This window comes from Natrix helvetica (genome assembly GCF_964273705.1).
Source record: "Natrix helvetica genome assembly, chromosome: 2".
Classification (NCBI taxonomy): domain Eukaryota; kingdom Metazoa; phylum Chordata; class Lepidosauria; order Squamata; family Natricidae; genus Natrix; species Natrix helvetica.
In genome coordinates this window covers 166,646,262-166,667,985 of record NC_138552.1, presented here as the reverse complement: position 1 = coordinate 166,667,985, position 21,724 = coordinate 166,646,262, and the positions used below count along the sequence as shown (strand labels likewise).

Below are 21,724 nucleotides of genomic sequence, written 5' to 3'. Positions count from 1 at the left end.
CCACTCAGCAATATCTATTTCCATTCAATAATCCTAGAAGTGGTAAAGATAACAGGAACTGGGAAACATATTTATTTATTAATCAAATTTATATAGCTTTAACTTCTTGTTTCTTATGCATTCAACAAAATCAGTGGTATTTATTACCATATTACCCTGTTTAGGATTATGTTCTGCAGAATAAAAAGGTAAAGGTTCCTTTCGCACATATGTGCTAGTCGTTCCTGACTCTAGGGGGCGGTGCCCATCTCCATTTCAAAGTTGAAGAGCCAGCGCTGTTCGAAGATGTCTCCTTGGTTATGTGGCCAGCATAACTAAATGCCAGAGGCGCACAGAACGTTGTTACCTACCCACCAAAGGTGGTTCCTATTTTTCTACTTGCATTTTTACATGCTTTTGAACTGCTAGGTTGGCAGAAGCTGGGACACGTAACGGGAGCTCACTCTGTTACATGGCACTAGGGATTCAAACTGCTGAACTGCCGACCTTTCTTATTGACAAGCTCAGCGTCTTAGCCACTGAGCCACCACTTCCCTCGTTAGGCAGAATATCTTCTGAATATTTGCTTGAATTCAGTGAAGCTTATATTTTAGTACACAATTTTCCATATATTCCTAAATAATTTGGTTCATTTATTTGAGCAAGCTTGGAAACGTCTCACATAACTCAGTGGTTCTCCACCTGTGTTCCGGGGACCCGAGAGGGGTGCAATATCATCACAGGGAGTCTGCAAAGGCTTGAAGAATATTATGACTTAAATCTTGAGTTAAGTCTTCGTGTTCCATGGCCACGAAAGGTATTTAAAGGCAGTCCATGGTGAAGAAAAGGTTAAGAACCACTGACATAGCCCATAGTTTTGTTCTTTTCTAATATAGAATGCAGCCAGATCCATTCATCATTGGGATACAAACCAACAAAGTATTGAAACCAAATCTGATCCAAGGCAATTGAGTGTCTATAAAGGTTTAAAATGGCAATACGCCAGTCTGAAGGACCAAGTTATGAGCTAGCACTTTACTTTCATGTTCTACTTCTAGAAATGGTGTTTGCACTGGGCAACCTTTCTATTTCCAAAGCAACATTTCCCCGGACTGAGAACAAAGTCACCCTTAACCTTATCCATGTAGTTTGTGTTTATGTAGTTCTCCTCAGGGGTGGGTTTCTCCCGGCATTACTGTTATTTGGTGCATGCGTGATTTGTGTGCACGCACAAGCTTTGCTCGCACACATGCACAGTTGCCTGTAAATAGGTATGTCCATGCGCAGAACATTAAAAATGTCAAAAATACATGCTGTGGCAACCAGGGAACCAGTTAGGGGGCATGGCAGGCTTGCCGTCCCTACTAGTTCGGCAACCCAATAGCAATTTCCACTACCAGTTCGCCAGAACTGGTGCGAACCGGTAGCAACTCACCTCTGGTTCTCCTACATAAAAAGCAGCTACAGAATAATTTTTTCTGCGCATAAATTGTATAAATTCTGCAAATGTCCCACACATACGCACAATGTATGAGGTTGGTATCGTATATAATATTCTGAAAAATCCCAAATTCTTGTCTCCGTTCAGAATCCAGGTCAAAATGCAAATTAATTAATTTTACCAGATGTTACTTGGGACAGAATTGGGTGATGATATTTATTTCTAATTACTTTATTACCAAGATTTGAAACTTCATCATACTTGAACTGGAAGGCTAGAAGAAATGTAGACTTGATAAATGCTGTGCAATTTATCAGGAGGAAGAACAAAATTTCACCCACATTTCTATGAGGCATTGAAAGAGAGGTACAATGTGAACAATTCAGTATCTGAGCTTTTGTATGTTTTGTATACAGAATCATTCAAAAAGCTTTAACTACCCTTTCATTAAAATAATATCAAATAATATCTTGAAAGTGCTCTAAAATATTCTGCCACTCTACTGTCATCCCCCACCCACTCACAGCTCCAAAGCCCCAGTATACTCCAAAAAGAACAGCGCAGATGGTACAGAAGGATAGCAAAAAACATCCAGCAGCAACATCTCACAGCAGCCCACCTCTCAGCCTCATCTTAGCATTCATCAGAAATACAGTCCTCCAAAAATATAATGACAAAGTTGGCACCCCACCCAAAACCAATCCAAAGAACCACTACTAAAACTGTAACAAGAATAGTGCAGCCACCAACATACTATCAAGCACTGTAAAACAATAAATTTCCCCTCAACAGCTATCTTTCAGCTTGCTGCATTCTGGTCCAGTCCAGCCCACTCCTGAACCTTAAATCCAAACAGTCTAAGCAGCCAGAAACAGTCTACTTTATACATACATGCATGCATGCATGCATGCATGCATGCATGCATGCATACATACATACTGCAGAAACACACCATGTAACAATCATGAGGCCAGCCCAAATGTGTCTCCTTTCTTCTTCACTAAATTTGAATAAAATTTGACTACATTTATATTCCATTTTAATGTATCTAGTCCTAATACAAATACTTTTCTGAAAAAAAATCCTGATCCTTTTTATGCACAGTACATACTTTCACTGGAAGATTTAAAGCAGCAGGAAAAAAATATCTGCAACTATTCATGTGGACCAATTTTAGTTTGGTTTAAGGCTGGATTTCAGCATGGAGACCTGCTGATGATTTTGGCAGAGCTGTGTGTGTGTGTGTGTGTGTATCCATCATTTGCTACTGGTTTCTTTGGTGGCTTTAAAGCTCAGTGCTGTAGCTACTCCTATAACATCTATAAAATCTACTTTAAAAAACTTCTGCGGGAGATCATCCTCCACTTCAGGGTTTGTTATTTGCAATCTATAGGTGATATTCAGTTGCAGATCAAAAGTCCAGATCAACCTAATGATGCTGTCAATAGTAACTGGAAGCTGTAGATATAGATAAGGAAGAGCAGACTCAGACTCAAAACCTAGTGGCTGTTGATTTTTGATTCTACTTAGAGCTGGGGAGCCTTAGTCTTTGTTAGGGCTCTACTCCTGCTTTCTAGACCGGTACACAACCTGGGGGACATCTTGAACTCAAAGCTCCTACTTGGATCAGTGGAAATACAAGCAGTCTTTGCCCAGCTCCAACTGGTGCACTAGATGTACCTAATTTGCATTGGGAGCACTTAAATCTGTCGTTCATGTTGAAATCGTCCCATAATTGGACTATCACAGTGCACTCTACAAGGGACTGCCTTGAAGATCATTTGGAAGCTACATTAATGTAAGCTTCAAAGAGTTCTTCTGGAATCAACCAACATATAACTTTCATTTAAAAAAAATAACTCAGGATACTTCATGGCCTTTCAGAATTTCCAGGTTATCTGTTGGTCAAAACTCTGTCAAGTAAGGTCCTTCCAGGAAAATTTGACAGAACATGATAACATTAAGATACTCAAAGGTCAATAATTCTAATAAGGAAAAAAAATGAAGGGCATTAGAAAAAGCCAACGTGTCTGAAGAAAAAAAGTTTTAGTTGAAAAAGAATCAGAAAACCAAGATGCAATGTGGCAGAAAGAGGAACAAATCACCAAGGATGAGCTCATACAAGTAGCAGATTTGTAGAGGTAAAATCCAAAAAAAACGAACATTCACAATTAGCAAAGGATGTTGAAAGCATCAAAAGGGTTTCTTCAAATACTACAGAGTAAAAATAAAAGGAAGAAAAAGAGTATGCCAGCTACTTGGTGAAGATAGGTGCTTTTTTCAAGAGGCAACTGGATTTCCTTTTTTTCGTTGAAGACGCTTCGCTTCTCGTCCAAGAAGCTTCTTAAGAGCTGAAGAAGCTTCTTGGATGAGAAGTGAAACATCTTCAAAGAAAAACAAGAAAATCCAGTTGCTTCTTGAAAAAAGCACCTTTGGGACAACCATGACCTGGATGTGCATCTCCATAGACATATAGCAATGGAAACACATCAAGGAGAAGGCTAAGCTACTATTCTGACTCATTTTTTTCCCTTGTGAAAATTATATATGTTCTGTAGACTGTTGTGAAGAACTAGTTCATGTGGTAGGATCATACTCAAGCTCCATACAACAGGAAATATGTAATGACTTTAATGAGTTCAAAACTCTAGGGCTAAGTGAACTATATCCTAGGATGTTAAAGGTTCTCACTAATTGGTTGACCCAAAATCTAGCTATTATATTTTACACACACACACACACACACACACACACACACAATCCTGAGTAATATTTAATCAAAATTTGGCCATTTAACTTCACATCAACACTGGGGGAAATTCTATAAATGGGTGCTTTGTAAATAAGTTGAATGTAATGACTGATTCCTGGAAATCCACATATATTTGCGAATAAAAAAGATTAAGCTCATTTTATATCTTGACAGTGTAACTTCAAAGCACTTTCTCTGAAATTATTGATTTCATGGGGAAAACCTTTCCCTTTTATGTCCGTGGACGCTTAATCAAATATGTGCCCTGTCATTTAGTTTTGATTGAATGTGCATTCATGCCCAATTGCATTATAGCCCTACTGATAAAACTAACCTTAAGTTGTTTGATGCATGGCCCACATTTTATTCTTCAAAGATAAATGAAACTGGATAGAATGTGAATGAAAGTAGATCTGGGGTAATTAGAATGCAGATCTATTTTTTTCTGGTAAGTAGAGTTAAAGCCTAAAAATCAGGCAGAAAAAAATGACTGTATTCTTTTGTATTTTTAAAACCAGTTAGCTCAATTTCCAATTATAAAAATGATTTCAGTGTTTCATAGAAGATTCTAATAAATCAGATTATCTGAATTATTATTGTCCTTTTTATGTATCTATTATCTGGGATCCAGATAAGCGCCTTGAGCACTTTTAATATAAGCTGTTTTCACCATCTTATAGTTCCCAATTTGTATATTGGTATATGCTGGATTTGCAAATTTCCTTACATATACATAAAAGGTAATGCTGGATTACAATTAAAGTACCATTATAGATTGGTCACAGAACAATTTATGAATGGTAATTTATAATTTCATTTCCAAAAGGATGCACACTTAAAAAAAACATGCCTGAATTTTATGATATTCGTTACCGATAAATCTGCCTTGCTTAGAATGTAAAATAATAATAATAATAAAATAGGTAGATTCCAGATCTGACTTTGTTTTAAGTCTCTTTTGAAAAATGGCACAGTATAACCATTTTTAAGTATCATTTTGTTGAATAAATCCTAATACAAGTTTATTCAAGACAATTTTGTATGCCATATAACAATCAATTAGTAATTAAAGTGATTTAATCAAAGTTACTAATTAGGAAATATATTTCACCTAAATGCGCAAGCAGCAGCAGGAAGTTCTCCTGTACTACAATTCCAAAAGGGTACTACCAGAGAGCATCAACAGTTATGGTGTTCTGTAGGATAGCAGATTACAAAAATAAATCAGCCACATTTCAACACTTATTATTTTAGCTGATCCTAATCAATTGAATTCCAAGCTGTTTAGCATTTAGGGATGTTCATTTATTTCACTGTATTTTTATGTGATTTTATCTCACTTTTCATCCACACTGAGTATTCAAGACCATTCTGAATACTCAAGGCCACTAACAATAATTAGAATATAAAATATGAGTCAAACATGAATTTGTGTTCATCAGTAATTAACAAATCAAAGCCTGTTGGAAAAACTGTCCCTTGGCTAAAGACAGAGTGGAAACACAAAGTGGTGTAAAGTTGTTGCCAGGGAGTGAGGGTTTATTGGGTTTTGCATTTGGGGTTTTACTACCTGGAGTCACCGTAAGTTGGGTGGCCATATAAATTTCATCAATGGACGAAAATAGTAGCAGCACAGGATTGAATGGTGGGATCCTAGCTCCTCCCTGAGCATGGCTGTTTTTTGCAGATGTTTCATTACACTGATGATGTTAACCTAGTTGGGTAATGAAAGGTCTGCAAGAAAGCAACCAAGCTCAAAGGGCACCAAGGACCCCAAATATATATATATTTTTCTTAATAAATAAATAAATAAATAAATGCATTCCACAGTAAGAACCACTTTCTTCAAAAGAAGGTGGCCTTTCTTGCAAATGAATGCGTCTCTGTAATTTGGAGTAGAATGGTTCAGAAGAGCCTCTCATCCTGATCTTACTGTCTGTCCAGGTTTGCAACAAGAGATGGTCAGACCTTAGGATATTCAAGCTTAAGCATTCAGCTCAACACCTTAAATTAAGGCTGTGAGAAGATGGCAGTTAGCAAAGAACACGGGTGTCAAACTTGCGGCATCACATTGTCGTCAGGTGATGCATCACAACTTTTTTTCCTTTGCGGAGCTGGGCTGGGTGTGGCCTGCAGGCCACCAGTTTGACGCTCCTGGTATAAATTATCATGCATGGATAGCTAGTTATTCTGGAACGTACTGAGTAAGCCAACTTTTCAATCATATGAAGTTTCTACACACTTTTCAGGATTTACTAGACAAAGAATAGAGCGCTATATTCAAGATGTGATAAAACCAAAGCATAAGAGCTAAACAAACAAAGACAAATCCCATCAACTCAGGAGCAGATGGCATGAACACAATTGGAAAAATGCAGTGATAAAGTTGACAATGTCCTGATAAGATTCTGATATCTAAGGATCAAGAAGATATTAACAGAGTTGCTTGCATTTTGTATTGTCCTTACAATGATGAGCTAAGGGGATGGAGGACTGCTATAATGAACTGCTGCATATTAAAATTTATCACTACACTTCTAATACTGAGCATTGCATGAATACTCTTAGCACTCTGAAATATTGACCAGACAGAGGCTAAACAAAGCACTATCACGTTTATGGGTTGCAGAGGAAGCATTGCAGCTGTTATTTTTATATTGCTATGCTGTTGCAAGGGAATGTTTTAAGAAAAAAATGATTTTAATTAGCATTTGCAACAAACCAATTAACCAACCAGAAATGTTCCATTCCTTGCTCATAAAGCCAGATATGCAAACGGTTGCATGATTAATTCTTAGAATAAAATATTTGTCTACTAAACATATGTCCATGTTCTTTGTGCATAGAAATGTAGCAATATTCAATAAAGATTCTAAGTCTTCGGTCATTAGATAAAATTAGCATTCAATGAACATCTACGAAAATCTGATCACTTTGAAATGGTTATTTTCATTCAAAGTGAAAAATCAGATTTTTCACTTTGAATGAAAAAATAATCTGAATGTTTATAGAAATTTGGACACAATGTATGGCTAATATTCAAGCTCAACCCCTCCAAGACGGAGTGGCTGTGGGTACCAGCTCCCCGGTTCAGCCAATTAACTCCATCATTGGCCATTGGGAGCATTCAACTTGCCCCCGTGGAGCGGGCGCGCAATTTGGGCATCCTCCTGGATGCCCGGCTGTCCATGGATGACCATGTGACAGCCGTGGCAAGGGGGGCGTTCCACCAGGTTCGCCTGGTGCACCAATTGCGCCCCCTACTGGACCGGGACGCCTTACGCACAGTCACTCATGCGCCGGTGACGTCTCGCTTGGACTACTGTAACGCTCTCTACATGGGGCTTCCCTTGAAATGCACCCGGAGGCTACAGTTGGTCCAGAACGCAGCCGCGCGGGTAATTATGGGGAGTACTAGGTACTCCCATGTGACACCGTTCCTGTGCGAGCTGCACTGGCTTCCTGTGGTCTATCGGGTGCGTTTCAAGGTTTTGATAACAATCTTTAAAGCGCTCCATGGCTCAGGACCTAGTTACTTGCGGGATCGTATTCTGCCCCATACATCCCTGCGACCAATCCGCTCGCACAGAGAGGGCCTCCTCCAGGTGCCGTCCACTAGACAGGGTCGGGGGGCGGCGCCTAGGAGTAGAGCCTTCTCTGTGGCGGGCCCAGCCCTGTGGAATGACCTCCCTCCGGATATTAGGAATACCTCTGACCTCCGCTCCTTTCGTATTAAGCTTAAGACCCACCTATTCCAAGTAGCTGGCCTGGCTCAACTTTGATCTAACCATATCGCTCCTGACGGGTTTTTAATTGGGTATTTTAATTATATTTAATTATTTAGGGGTTTTTTAATCACTGTATTCTAATTGTTTTTTATTCATCAGCCGACCTCCTCCTTGTGTATGTCTCGGTATATGTCTCTGTTATATGTTTGTTTTGTCCACATATTTATTTCATATGTTTCATTGTACGCCGCCCCGAGTCCTTCGGGAGAGGGTGCGGCTAAGAAATAAATATTTATTTATTTATTTATTTATTATGTTTTTTTTAATCTACAACTTTGGTGGCTATTGCTTGTTATATGATTCTATCATCAAAAGTGAACAACGTTTGGTAGAAAAAGTATTGAAACCAAGCCTCATTTTAGTAGACCAGGATGTTTTAGAATGGACAAGACCTTAAGCTGAATGGAGAAACATAGTCAGTTTACTTGGGATATTAAGAGAAGAAATCTAAGAATTTGTCATTGGTCCCTGTGTCATTCTCTGTAGCTGATGACAGAAATGATGAAAGCCTATGAGTTTTGTTGTTGTATTTTAAGACATTGGTCAGTAGAGCCATGCTTAGTAACTTCCACCAGTCTTTTCAGCTTCTTTGGTGCAATATAATTTTTATATTGCAATACTGTTGACAATAGATTAGATAAGCTAGAGAAAGCTTAGATTTGATATACTATACAATAACTTCTACTGTACATACATCATTTTTATAGCAATTTATATTGCACATAATTCTAAAAGGTCATAATACTCAGATGTGGAATAGTGCTATGCTATTACAAGTTTCACATTCTAATGCAAATCCCATCCCTGTCATGATTATAGGCAGAGATTGGATTTGCATTAAACTTGCATCCCAAGTTAAAAAGAAATAGCAATTACAAAGCTGCAGAGGTGGTATTCAGCCAGTTCTGACAGGTTCTGGAGAACCAGCAGCAGAAATTTCGAGTGGCTCGGAGAACCTGCAAATAGGCTGGCCCCACCCCCGCAGCCTCCCAACTGATCTTCTTTTGTTGCCTTGAACAGGAAAACAGAGCTGAAAAGCAGGTTAGTGGGGTGGGGAGGGAATGGGGATTTTGCACTATCCTTTTCCTGCCACGCCCACCAAGCCACGCCCACCAAGCCACGCCCACAGAACCGGTAGCAAAAAAATTTTTAATCCCACCACTGCAAAGCTGTACCACTATAGTTAAAATGTAGTAACTATTTTTTTTTCACTGTAACATATGTGAACTTCGTCTAAGATGCTGGCAGCAGGGGGAGTAGTTAGAACATAATGATTTCATTAATATGAAAAACAGGATTGCACTTCTGCAAATGTAATAATTTTGTGACAACATAAACAAGAAATCTGAACAGGGAGTTTAAACATAATGATAAAAAACAGTCTGGGTTCCAACCTGCAGCATACAGAGCAATTTAAGAAGCATTTTGATGGCAAGGTGATGTGTCATCATCATGCCAGAATTATGTACTTGCATCCCAACCATGTCATCATGGTATATATGTATGTATGTATGTATGTATGTATGTATGTATGTATGTATGTATGTATGTATGTATGTATGGATGGATGTTTTCGTAGATTTTCACGGGTGTAGGTATGCTGGTCTTGTTGTATTCGGGTCTTTTCCCGTGTAGGATTGCACAGGGAAAGACCCAAATACCACAAGATCAATATGTGTGTGTGTGTGTGTGTGTGTGTATGTGTGTGTATTTGTTTTCGTAGATTTTCACGGGTACAGGTATGCCTGTTCTGGTTTATTCGGGTCTTTTCCTGTGTAAGATACTCTCAATCTTACATGGAAAAAGACCCGAATAAACCAAAACATGAATATGCATGCATGCATGCATGCATGCATGCATACATACATACATACATACATGGAAATAGTGATTTATGATTGTCTTTCAAACCTGAAAAGAAAACTGTAGTTGAAATAGATTTTTAAATCTGATTCAGAGAACAAATGCAAAAGATGATTATACATTCAGAAGCAATGATGAACAATGGCTGTCTTGAATGTTCTAATCCTGCCATAGGTATGAAAGATGGCTGGGTGACCTTGGTCCAGTCACTCTCTTGCAGCCCAATTCACCTAAAACAGTTGTGGGGAAAATAGGAGGAAGAATGAATATTTAATATGTTTGCCACTTTAAGTTGTTTATAAAGGCAGGATATAAAAATATATAGTAGTAATAATAAAATATATTAAGTCTTTTTCATATTGTTCCATAACTATGGTTATGTTATATGCTATAACTATGGTTTCACATACCTGAACACCATCTGATGCAGGGATGTAACTTGCTCTCTTGAATGTATCTGTAACATTTCTGAGGATTTCCACAGAAACTAAAAGATCCCCTGCGTAAAAATTCTTCCTCTGCGTTAAATCCAAAAGAGTCTTCGTCACCTGAGACATTCCTTCACCAGCCAGCGTCCTCTGTCCTTTCGCAAGATGTTCTTTAATCTATAAATAATAAGGGAAAATAAAAACATTGGAATCTGTTTAGTACATATTTTTAAAATGCCATGAAGGTATTTCCTTGCTTGGCACATTGAGATAATAAATTAGGAAAGAGTCAGATGCGTGTATAGAACTGTGGCCTGAGTTTCATTTTGAGATTGCTTGTTTTGAGATCTTCACACAGTTAGAACCTTTCCCAAACTTTAATTGCATTGTTTTCATTGTTCATTTGTGTTCATTTTGGTGTTAGGGTAATGTACATAAACATTACACTAAAGGGAGATACAATGGAACAAATTTTAGGAACTCCTGCTATAAACATTTCCAAGTTCAAGAACTCTACTGTATAAATTGCTGGGTAAATGCTTCAAGTCAAAACATTTACACTGCCCATACAGATCTTTCTGTATTTACTATGACACTTAGGAGCATGGAAATGATCAGAAACACACTCATCTGCATGCCCACAGCTCCTCCTAGTTTTAGTCATATGCTTACAAGTCCTAGGTTTATAACATGAATGACAAAATTTGCAGAAATTATGGAGAGAGAGAAAAGAGAAAGAGAGTGTGTGTTAGGGTGCTGGCAAAATCACACAAAAAGCTGGTGCAGAGCTAATGAACTGGAGAATCTGGAGGAATATTATCTTTAAAAAAACCAGCTGTAGCTTTGTAAGGAGCTTTCATACATATTTTCTAAGAAAACCAGACATTGATGCACAAATAACCACTTTATGACAGCAAATAACCACTTTATGATAGCAATCTACATTCTATTCAAGTCACTGGCAAAGCATTGATTTATAGGTTCTTTTATACAATATTATGTATGTCATAGAGATAAGTGTGAAAAGAATAGCACAGTAGAATCTGACTGACTCAGGCTTGCTGTAGTTTTGAGCAATTTATCCCCTAAGATGAGCAACTGATGGGATCAAATCATGCTGGAATTTATTTTGGCACAGCATAATAAGTTCTATTTTACCCAGATGATTTCTTAAGAAGCAAAATCCAACTCTATGCAATTGCCAGGTGACACTCTCTTTTTTTTTCTATCTCCCTTGCTGTTTCTTTTGAATTTAAATGGATGATGTGATCTAAACCAGACAGAATCACTCTATCAGACAGGTGGGCTGTTTTTAAGTGTGATTTACAAACAAATACTTTTAAGACTAATAGATGAAAAAATCCTCTTTTTGTCTATGTAACTGGAGTTAATGTCTGGAATTACTATAGAACGTCTCCAGGCAGTCACTGTTGCACATGGAAATGGAGATATGTCCTTGTTAAAAGAGAAGAACTATATATTGCAGTGACATGTGGTGAGCTTTATGGCTGGTGAGGCTGGTGACATCATCAGCGTGAGCCGCGGTCCCCTTCATGTTGACTCAGGAAGGAGGGGAATGGGACCACGTCAGCCTCCCTCCTGCGCATGTCCCATTCCCCGCCTTCCTAAGTCAACATGAAGGGGACCGCGGAGCGCGCTGACTTAGGAAGGCGGGGAATGGGACGTGCGCAGGAGGGAGGCTGGAGGGATCGCGGAGGAGGGATTGCGCAGCGTGAGCCACGGGACAGCGGCTCACGCTTTGCGATCCCCTTCATGTTGACTCAGGAGTCAGGAAGAAGGGGAATTCCCCTCCTTCCTGACTCCTGACTCAACAAGAAGGGGACCGTGGAGCGTGCTCCGCGGGACCGCAGCTCACGCTCCGCGGGACCACGGCTCACGCTCCGCGATCCCCTTCATGTTGACTTAGGAAGGCGGGGAATGGGACGTGCGCAGGAGGGAGGCTGAGGCTAGAGGAGCCTCCTGCACACGTGGTCCCATTCCCCTCCTTCCTGACTCCTGAGTCAACATGAAGCGGACCATGGAGCGCTCCCATTCCCGACCACGTGTACAGAAGGCTCCTCAGCGCCTTTTCCCTTTTCCCTTTTTTTTTTAAATTTTCATGATGAGAGCGGTGCGGCTCTGCCTCCCCTGACCGCACGTCCCTGATATATTGCCATTCACACATATATGGGAGCTTTTTATTGCTCTGTTGCCCCCATTTTACATATCTTATTTGGAAAAGCACACACAACAGGACCAGCAGAATAAATGATGAAGGGGGGTGGGGTGGAAATCCAGTGGTTTCAAAGGGGAAAAAATTAAACGAACAAATTGAGTAATTATGACATGAAGTCAAGGGATGATGCTAAAAGATACCTTCTTAGGGGGGAAAAGACAACCTTGGAGTAAACAACAAAAGGTGTATTTAAAAGAGCAGAGTCTATTCTATCCATGTTGTTCCACATAACAATCTAGTAAGTAAAGTATATTTTATCTCCTTGATTTTTTTTTATAATAACAGAAAATGTCTTTGCAGTCCAATAAAACGAGTGGTCCCTTCACTTGGTATTAGATATTTTGAATGCAAATATATATAGAGATGAAAGCACATTTCTGGCTTTGACTGTGAAATATTTCCAAATTATGCACAAAAACATTAGATTCTTACATTGCATACTTTTCAATGATGACTGAATATATTAATACTCTTTTGGAAGATATTATTTTGTCATCAATAAGTCAGTAGATTAAAATACTGTCAAGATATTTTGGCAAGAGCAATACATATTCAGTTAACCATTTTGTTACTGTGATGCTAACAGTACCAAAGGTGCATTGGGTTTTTAGTTACAATCAAACTATTTATTAATTATTTGAGATCTTTTAAGCTAGAGAATTTAAGGGCAAATTATACAAGTCCCTAAATCTATGTATAGAACTCGAATTGGCTCAAGTACAATAATAACATTTCTTATGAGTTAAATTTAATCACAGTGTGAGGCAGTTGTTTTATTATAGGTATTTCTACTTATAAATAATATTTGCAATTTTTATTCTATCACATGGGGCTGCTTATATGACTGTGTAAGACTTCCTTCTTCCCTTCCTCTTCTTGCTCAGTAAAAGCTGGCAGCCAGGGAGGGATTTTTTAAAATGTATACTTTACAGGACGGGCCACTCTCTTGAGCAATAGCCCTTCCTTCCTTCCTTCCTTCCTTCCTTCCTTCCTTCCTTCCTTCCTTCCTTCCTTCCTTCCTTCCTTCCTTCCTTCCTATAAACAATTATTTTGTCACTATAATTTTCTGCAAGGTATGTTAGGCTGAAAGAAAGTGAAGACTTAATAACTCTTGAAAGTCAAAGTTTACCAATTATATTAATATAGAGCCCATGCAGCTGTGATTTCTGAAGGGTTGGTTCTTGTCTTTGCCTCATTTCCAACTGTTCTGTGACTAAGTACAAAATGTTGCCCTCCCAATTCAAGGTGCCTACAATTCAATGCAATACAAGGTGGGATGTTGTTAAAGGCATGTCATATCAAATGATATTTACTTTGGATAACCATTGCGTTTATTCTTTTGTAGTTCCAATTTTAATATGTAATCTGAATTGTTTACTTTTAAGTATATACTCATGTGATGTTTTGATTATAATATTAATGTGAATAGTTTAGTTACTTTTTGTAACTGTTAATGAAGAATTTTGAAATGTGCTAATTATCTTCGTCTTTGAATTCTTCCAAACAATTGAAAATACTGCTTAAACAAACGTATGATTGTATAGTTACTTAATTGCATAAAATAATTGTCATTGTTTTCCCTTTATAGCTAAACAAGGTAGTAGATAGTCATACGATTTTTCCAATTTTTAATTTTCCAAAGCTATTTTGCTTGGAAAATAAAATAGAAATAGCTTGCTTATTAAAAAAAAAGTATTTTTGACCCCCCTCCCCCTATTTTCTATCATTTTGAGCATGGATCCATGTGTAAAGGAGCATAAACAGAAGAATCAAGTTCCTCCAGTATTAATCCAATATGAAATGGTGGGTCAACGGAAATTAATAAGGAAAGGCCAAATGAGTAGCAATAATGAGCCAAATGAAACAAAGTTGAATGGAAATAAAGATTGAAAGGGTACAAGTAGAAATAGGAGAAGAATTTAGGATAATCCTACTCTATTCATTTGGCCATCTTACAATTGCATTCTTTTAATAATAAATTAATATAATAAATTTGGATTTATTAGCCGCTCCCTTTCCAGACAGGACTCGGGGCGGCGTACAATGGAGCATATAGAACATAAAACATGTGTACAAACACATAAACATACATATATACAAAGACACACATGCACGGAGGAGGTAACAAATTACATAGACAGTTAAAAATCACCATTAAAATACCCCAATTGTAAGAAACCCAATGTAAAATTAAAATTTAAAATTTAAAAAGACAGTCAGGAGGAGTAAGAAAAATTATGGTTGAGCCAGGCCAGATAATTGAAAGAGGTGGGTCTTCAGCTGTACACGGAAGGAGCGGATCGGAAGTAATCCTGATGTCACGGGGGAGGTCATTCCACAGGGCTGGGCCCATCACAGAGAAGGCTCTGCTCCTGGGTGTCGCCCCCCGACACTGTTTGGCGGACGGCACCCGGAGAAGTCCTTCTCTGTGTGAGCGAATTGGTCGTAGGGATGTGTGGGGCAGGATGCGATCCTGAATGTAACTAGGTCCTGTGCCATGAAGCGCTTTAAAGATCATAATCAAAACCTTGAAACGCACTCGGTAGACCACAGGAAGCCAGTGCAGCTCGCACAGGAGAGGTGTTACAGGGGAGTATCTAGTCCTCCCCATAATCACCCGCGCGGACGCGTTCTGGACCAACTGTAGTCTCCGAGTGCATCTCAAGGGAAGCCCCATGTAGAGAGCATTGCAGTAGTCCAGGCGAGACGTCACTAGTGCATGGGTGACTGTGCGTAGGGCATCCCGGTCCAATAAGGGGCGCAATTGGCGCATCAGGCGAACCTGATGGAACGCCCCCCTTGCCACGGCTGTTACATGGTCATCCATGGACAGCCGGGCATCTAGGAGGACGCCCAAATTGCGCACCTGTTCCATGGGGGCTAGTTGCACGCCCCCGATGGCCAGAGATGGAAGCAACTGGTTGAACCGGGAGGCCGGAAGCCACAGCCACTCCATCTTGGAAGGGTTGAGTTTTAGTCGGTTGCCATCCATCCAGACCCGTACAGCCTCCAAACACTGGGACATCATTTCGACGGCCTCATTGGGGTGGTTCGGGGTGGAAATGTATAGCTGAGTATCATCAGCATACAGATGATATCCCACCCCAAAACCACGGATGATCTTGCCCAGCGGTTTCATGTATGTGTTGAACAGGAGAGGCGAGAGCACCGATCCCTGTGGCACTCCACATGTGAGTGGCCTCCGGGTCGATCTCTGCTCCCCTGCCAACACACGTTGCGTCCGGTCAGAGAGGTAGGAGCCAAACCACCGTAAAACGGTGCCCCTGACTCCCAGCCCCTCAAGCCGGTGCAACAGGATACCATGGTCGATGGTATCGAACGCCGCCGAGAGATCTAATAGGACCAGGATAGAGGAACAACCCCTATCTCTGGCCCTCCAGAGATCATCAACCAATGCGACCAAGGCCGTCTCCGTGCTGTGCCCGGGTCGGAAGCCGGACTGGCGCGGGTCTAGATAATCATTTTCCTCCAGGTGACGTGGGAACTGTTGTGCCACCACACTCTCTACAACCTTCGCTAAAAAAGGAAGGTTGGAGACTGGACGATAATTGACTAGGTCCATTGGGTCCAGGGAAGGCTTCTTGAGCAGGGGCCTCACCACCGCCTCTTTCAAGGCGGCCGGTAGAAACCCCTCACCCAACAAAGCGTTCACCAGGCCCAGGAGCCAGTCGCGCGTAACCTCCCAGGATGCCAGTACAAGCCAGGAGGGACACGGGTCCAATAAACATGTGGTAGGTCGCAGACGTCCACGCAACCTGTCCAAATCCTCGATGGCAACCGAGTCAAACTCCTCCCAAAGCGGTCCCTCAAGACTCACCACGGGCGTCTCTACTGGACCACTGAAAGGGGCCCATCCTATACAAGCCTTTTTCCTATACAAGCCTCAATATTTAAACACATTACCTCACCCCTTTTAATACCATTAGACATTGCCAAGATAAGTCCTTGTTCTTAGATTCAGTGTTGACCAAAACAGACAGATTCCCATAATTCAATAATTTTACATAAGAAAAATATTGCTGTGTTGGCTTAACAATTTGCATCTGCCAATTTTATAGGGACAGAACTCTTGCCTTCTGTGGCATATGTTTACCCTGTGTGAGGTTTATGTCCAAAATAACAGATGGCATGATGCTGATTTTTATAGCTAGATGGCTCCATCAGCTTTCCCACAAATATAGTAATAAAAAACCCCTAGACAACGCCTACACAAAGTTCTTAAAACAGTTTAGAAAATTTGGTATTTTTTAATATGAAGCAATATTGCATTATGTTTGAAACCTATCTACCAATTTTATAGGGACAGCAGTTCAGAAATCTGTTATGGAACCAGTTTTATGGAACATCATTAAAAATGAACAATGTTATGTCCTTGTTGTTCTGTTATTCAGCAAGTATAAGCTATACAGATGCATCTACTCCGAAAGCTCAAGTTCTCTCTTGAACCCAGAGCCTGTGGGATGTCTTTAACTACACTGTTTGTGGAATGACTATGTTGTTACCCATTTTTATTTGGACTGTGAGCAAATAATTGTTTTAAATCCTATTTCTTAATATTGCAATTATCTATTATTAATACTATTGACACTGAAATGCTGTGTGAAGAATTTGCCTGCTGATGATGTTTAATCAAGGATAACATTTTTAAGAGTTTGTCTTTTTTTATCTTTATAATGTGAGTTGACAAGTAGAAGAATCAAGGAGGAGAAAGCTGAATTTAAAAATGCTAGATTGAATGGTTACTTTTAAAAATGGTATGTTGACAGATAAAAGATTGGGGCCAAATGATACGGTTCTTCTTATTTTAGGAAATGAAAGCATGGGGTGATATATTATGACTATATTTTAAATACATTCAGGCTGTTAATCTATGCCATGGTTCTTTGGGTTTATATTAAGATTAATTACAGTCACTTGGGTAGGTATGCAGATAGAGACACAGGGAAAAAATAGCTAATCTGCTACACTGAACACTTCTCGGAAATTAGTGGAGGAACTGTTAATAGTTAATTGTCCAATCACCTGGATACTATTTAACACTGTCATCTCCACACTATTGGTTATTCTGGCTTTTTACCTTAGCTAACTGATTTTATCTTCCTCTCAGTTCCTGCATCCACCTAGGAAATTCTGTGAAACCATCCAATTGTGATGTATTCATTGTACTATAATTATACAATTTAGTGTAATGTCCAAACCCAGTATATCTTGATATCTATCTGTTTATTTAAACAGATTATATAGCTGTTTATCTTGCTATTGGAGAAAGAGTAAAGAAGGTCAGGAGTATATACTCTGTAAAGTATACTCCATGAAGGTCATCCCAGCTCTCCAACTTAAGCAAGCAAGATCCTATGTAAGATAGCAGTGATATAGGAAGCTACTGGAGCCAGATGATAACTTTCTGACAGATGCAGAAGATCAGGTCCACACATAAAGGTCCAATTAGACTGATTTATTGTTACTCATGCCTATGCATGAGTAACAATACTCATGCATAGGCACAATACTCATTTAATGGTAAGCATCTGCTTGGAATTACATAAGAGTCAATGGAATTCACTTGTGGCTACATTAGGATTCTAGGCTGATCCCTCTTTTAACTCCACCCCCAGGATCTGCCACACTTTCTTCTATACTTTCTTGAAAATGGTAAAGGCATCAATTCACATTGCAAGGAGAAGGCAATAATAAACCACTCCTGTAATTTACCAATAAACTTCATGTATAATAATTTAAAGTGATTGTTAATAAAGCACTGGATAATGGGCCCCTCTGTCCAAATAACACTCAACATGCTACTGAGATACCTGGGGATCCTTTAGCAATAGTCTTGTATTGTGACTAGTTGAAAATTTTGGGGAATGTCTGGTTTCTGATGTTGCCTTCAGGGAAAAAATATGTAAAAGCTGCAAAGGCAAATCTACATATGAACATGAAATGTAAAAGTAAAAGCATGGAGAAACACAACATAATGAAAACTAATTAATTGATTACATAGAGTTATCTTGGACACCAAATGATTGAAAAGGTCTAGAATTAGACACTTTCAGGCATAAAATTAAACTGTCTGCTACTCAGGGCTTGAAAAACAATGAAGGGATGGCATTGTTTGCAGAGTCAGGAAGGACATAGCAAACACAGCTGGGTATAATGCAGTGACCAAATAATATCAATTAGACTTCATAGACAACGGTTTAATATGATGATTATCCAAGTTCGTGCTCCCACCACCAATGCAGAAGAAGAAGATGATGACAAATTTTATAGTCAAGTTCAATCTGAAATTGACAGAACATGCAAGAAACATGTGCTGTTTGTGCCTAGAGACTAGAATGTCAAAGTTCAAAATACTAAGGAGGAAAATATAGTTGAACTACATGGCCTAGGAAACAGAAATGAAGCAGAAGAGTAGCTTTTTTTTAATTAATCTGTTGATTTTGTCATTCCTAACCTAGTATTGAAACGACCAAAATAATGTTGATATACAAGGACATCTACATTCAGAGCTCCCAGAAATCAACTGAGTAAAGTATTGGCACAAAGAAGTAGAATACTCAGTTATGTGGAATGGAATCAAAACCCTTGTTAAGGGTAAATGTGAGAAGAGACTGCCAAAGATGAAGAAACAGAAGAAGGATAACTGGATGGCAGAACAAATTGTGCAAATTGCAAAGAAGAAAACCCCCAGCCAAAAAGACAAGGATCTCAGGAAGTTATTTAACAAAGAATTCCAGAGAACTTTTAGAAGAGATCCGAAACAGAACTACAGTGACATATCTAAAGATACTGAAGATGGAAACAGACACAGAAAGATAAAGAAAATATTTTAAAAATGTCCAAACTCAGAAGAAAGTACCAACCTCAAATTAGTACACTAAAGGATATCAATGGATACCAGATTGGGAGGTTAGAGGATTTCATAATATATCTGCACATCAGTGGTGGGTTTCAAATTTTTTAGAACTTATTCTGTAGGTGTGGCCTATTTTGTGGGAGTGGCTCAGCAATCACGTGACTGAGTGGCTTGGCAATCATGTGACCGGGTGGGCGTGGCCAAGTTAGAAAATGTGGTGAAACTCACTTAACAATGCTCTCGCTTAGCAATCAAAATTTTGGGCTCAGTTGTGATCATAAGTTTCCTTCCTTCCTTCCTTCCTTCCTTCCTTCCTTCCTTCCTTCCTTCCTTCCTGTGTTTCTCTTCCCCACTTATTTTCTTTCCTTCACTTCCTTCCTTCCTTCTTTCTTGTTTCTCTCTAACTTTCTTTCACCTTCCTTCTTTCTCTTTCTCTTTCTCATTCTCTCTCTCTCTCTCTCTCTCTCTCTCTCTCTCTCTCTCTCTCTCACACACACACACACACACACAGACACACACACACACACACACACAGACACACACAGAGACACACCATTTCCCTCAAGTCTGCCACTGACAGCTCTCAAAGAGAAGTGTAACAACTCCTCCCTTGGGAAGGCGTTGAACTAGATTACCTCCATGTTCCTTGCATCCCTCTATGTTCTCTGTCCCATTTAGTCACAAACAGCCCCGTTCACTTTAAAGTTGGTCACAAACTCCACTCACCCTGCACGCACCCTGGTCGCACCCAAGGAGGTGAGCTGTGGGGCAGGGGAAAGGGAGGAGTCTATGGCTCCATGTCTCTCGATCTTCTTCCCTGCCTCGGTTCTGCGGGCAGAAGGTGCTACTGTTGAGGTGGACTCGGGGTGCTGCCCACCGAGCAGCGCGACCCACAGCCAGCCCAGGAGCAGTAGCCTCCACCAGCTGCCCCATGCCACCATCGCTCGCTCCCCCTCAGGCCAGTGACTGGGCATGCAGAGGGGGCGTTGCAGCAGTGAGGGCAGCCTAGTGGGGACAGCACTTTGGTGGGTGCTGAGGGAAGGAAGGAATGAAGAAGAGTCGAGCTGAGGGGAAAAACAGCTCTGCCGGGTGGGGGAACAGGGTGGGTCACTCCATGGCGGGCCAGTCCCGCCATCGCTGAGCGTTTTATTATTTTTTTCTCTTCCCCTCACGAGAGTTGGGCTCACAGTGGCAGCAGCAGGAGGAGCAACAGCCTGGCATGCACTCCCGATCCGGCCTGCCTGAGGAACAGGAGGGGAGTTCAGTTGTTTGAAAAGCCCCGTGTGGAACTCCCCTCCTATTCCTTCTGCTGTTTGAAGAAGCCACCCAGGGTGCACTCCCTTGTCTTTGACAGCCACCTCGTTTCTAATTGGGGGTGGGGAAAAAGAAATCTATCTTTTTTCTCTCTCTCCATGGATTCCCCCCAATTGGAAACGAGGCGGCTGTGAAAAACAAGGGAGCGCCCCCCGTGTGGCTTCTTCAAACAGGCGAAGAAGGAACAGGAAGCAAGGATTCGCTGGACAACCCCACGGGTGCACGCTGCTCTCTCCCCTTACAGCTGCCTCATTTCCAATGAAGGGGGTGTGGAATCCATACGATTTCCTCCCTTTGCATGGATTCCCCACCACCTTCATTGGAAACGAGGCAGCTATTAAAGAGAAGAGGGCAGTGCACATCATGTGGGCTTGTCAGGGCTCTGGACAAACGGGTACACTAAGGCACGCTACATTTCACCAACCGGTATGCCCGGACCTGTCCGTACCGGCTGAAACCCAACCCTGCTGCAGATATAGCAAGTGACAGAAGAATCAGTAAAATATCTACTGAAACTATTAGAGCAAATCTGGACAATGATATAGTGTGCAACTGTTGGGAAGAGACCAGTCTACATGCAATTACCAAGAAACAAGTATAAACAGAATGTGCAATAATACATTGCATAATATTCTTACTTTCACAGGTTAGCAATCTAACCCAGATTAGAGTTTAAGATATCCAGATACAGATATCCAAGCAGGTTTTAGAAAAGATCTAGAAAAAAGAGATGTTATTGCTGATGTACAGCCAAGTAACTGAGAGCTACAGAATACCTAGAAATCAGTACAGTGGTATCTTGGTACTCAGTTCTTTGAAACTCATTGAATTTGGCACTCAACATATTTTGACAGTGAAATTTTGCCCTAGTACTCATGGTTTGTTTTGTATTCAATGCACAAGCTAGAACTTGTCGGTGTTGGCTGCTTTGTAACTCTTACACTATTTGTTTGGTACTCATCATTTCTTGGTACTCATCACATTTCCTGGAAACAATTAACGATGAATATCAAGGTAACACTGTATATGTGTTGTTGATTATAGAA

General features: G+C 40.2%; 1 protein-coding gene across 4 annotated transcripts in view; it reads right to left on the bottom strand.

The window, feature by feature from the left end:
• Positions 1-21,724, bottom strand: part of ADGRB3 (adhesion G protein-coupled receptor B3) — a 514,089-nt gene that overhangs the window by 273,996 nt on the left and 218,369 nt on the right. For all 4 annotated transcript variants that reach the window (XR_014174267.1, XM_081940251.1, XM_081940252.1 and 1 more), the window contains exon 10: positions 10,234-10,428. Coding sequence is in view for 3 of the 4 variants with exons in the window: in XM_081940251.1 (XP_081796377.1) it covers positions 10,234-10,428 (195 nt within the window). In the remaining variant the exon portion in view is untranslated. The remainder of the gene's footprint in view (positions 1-10,233; positions 10,429-21,724) is intronic.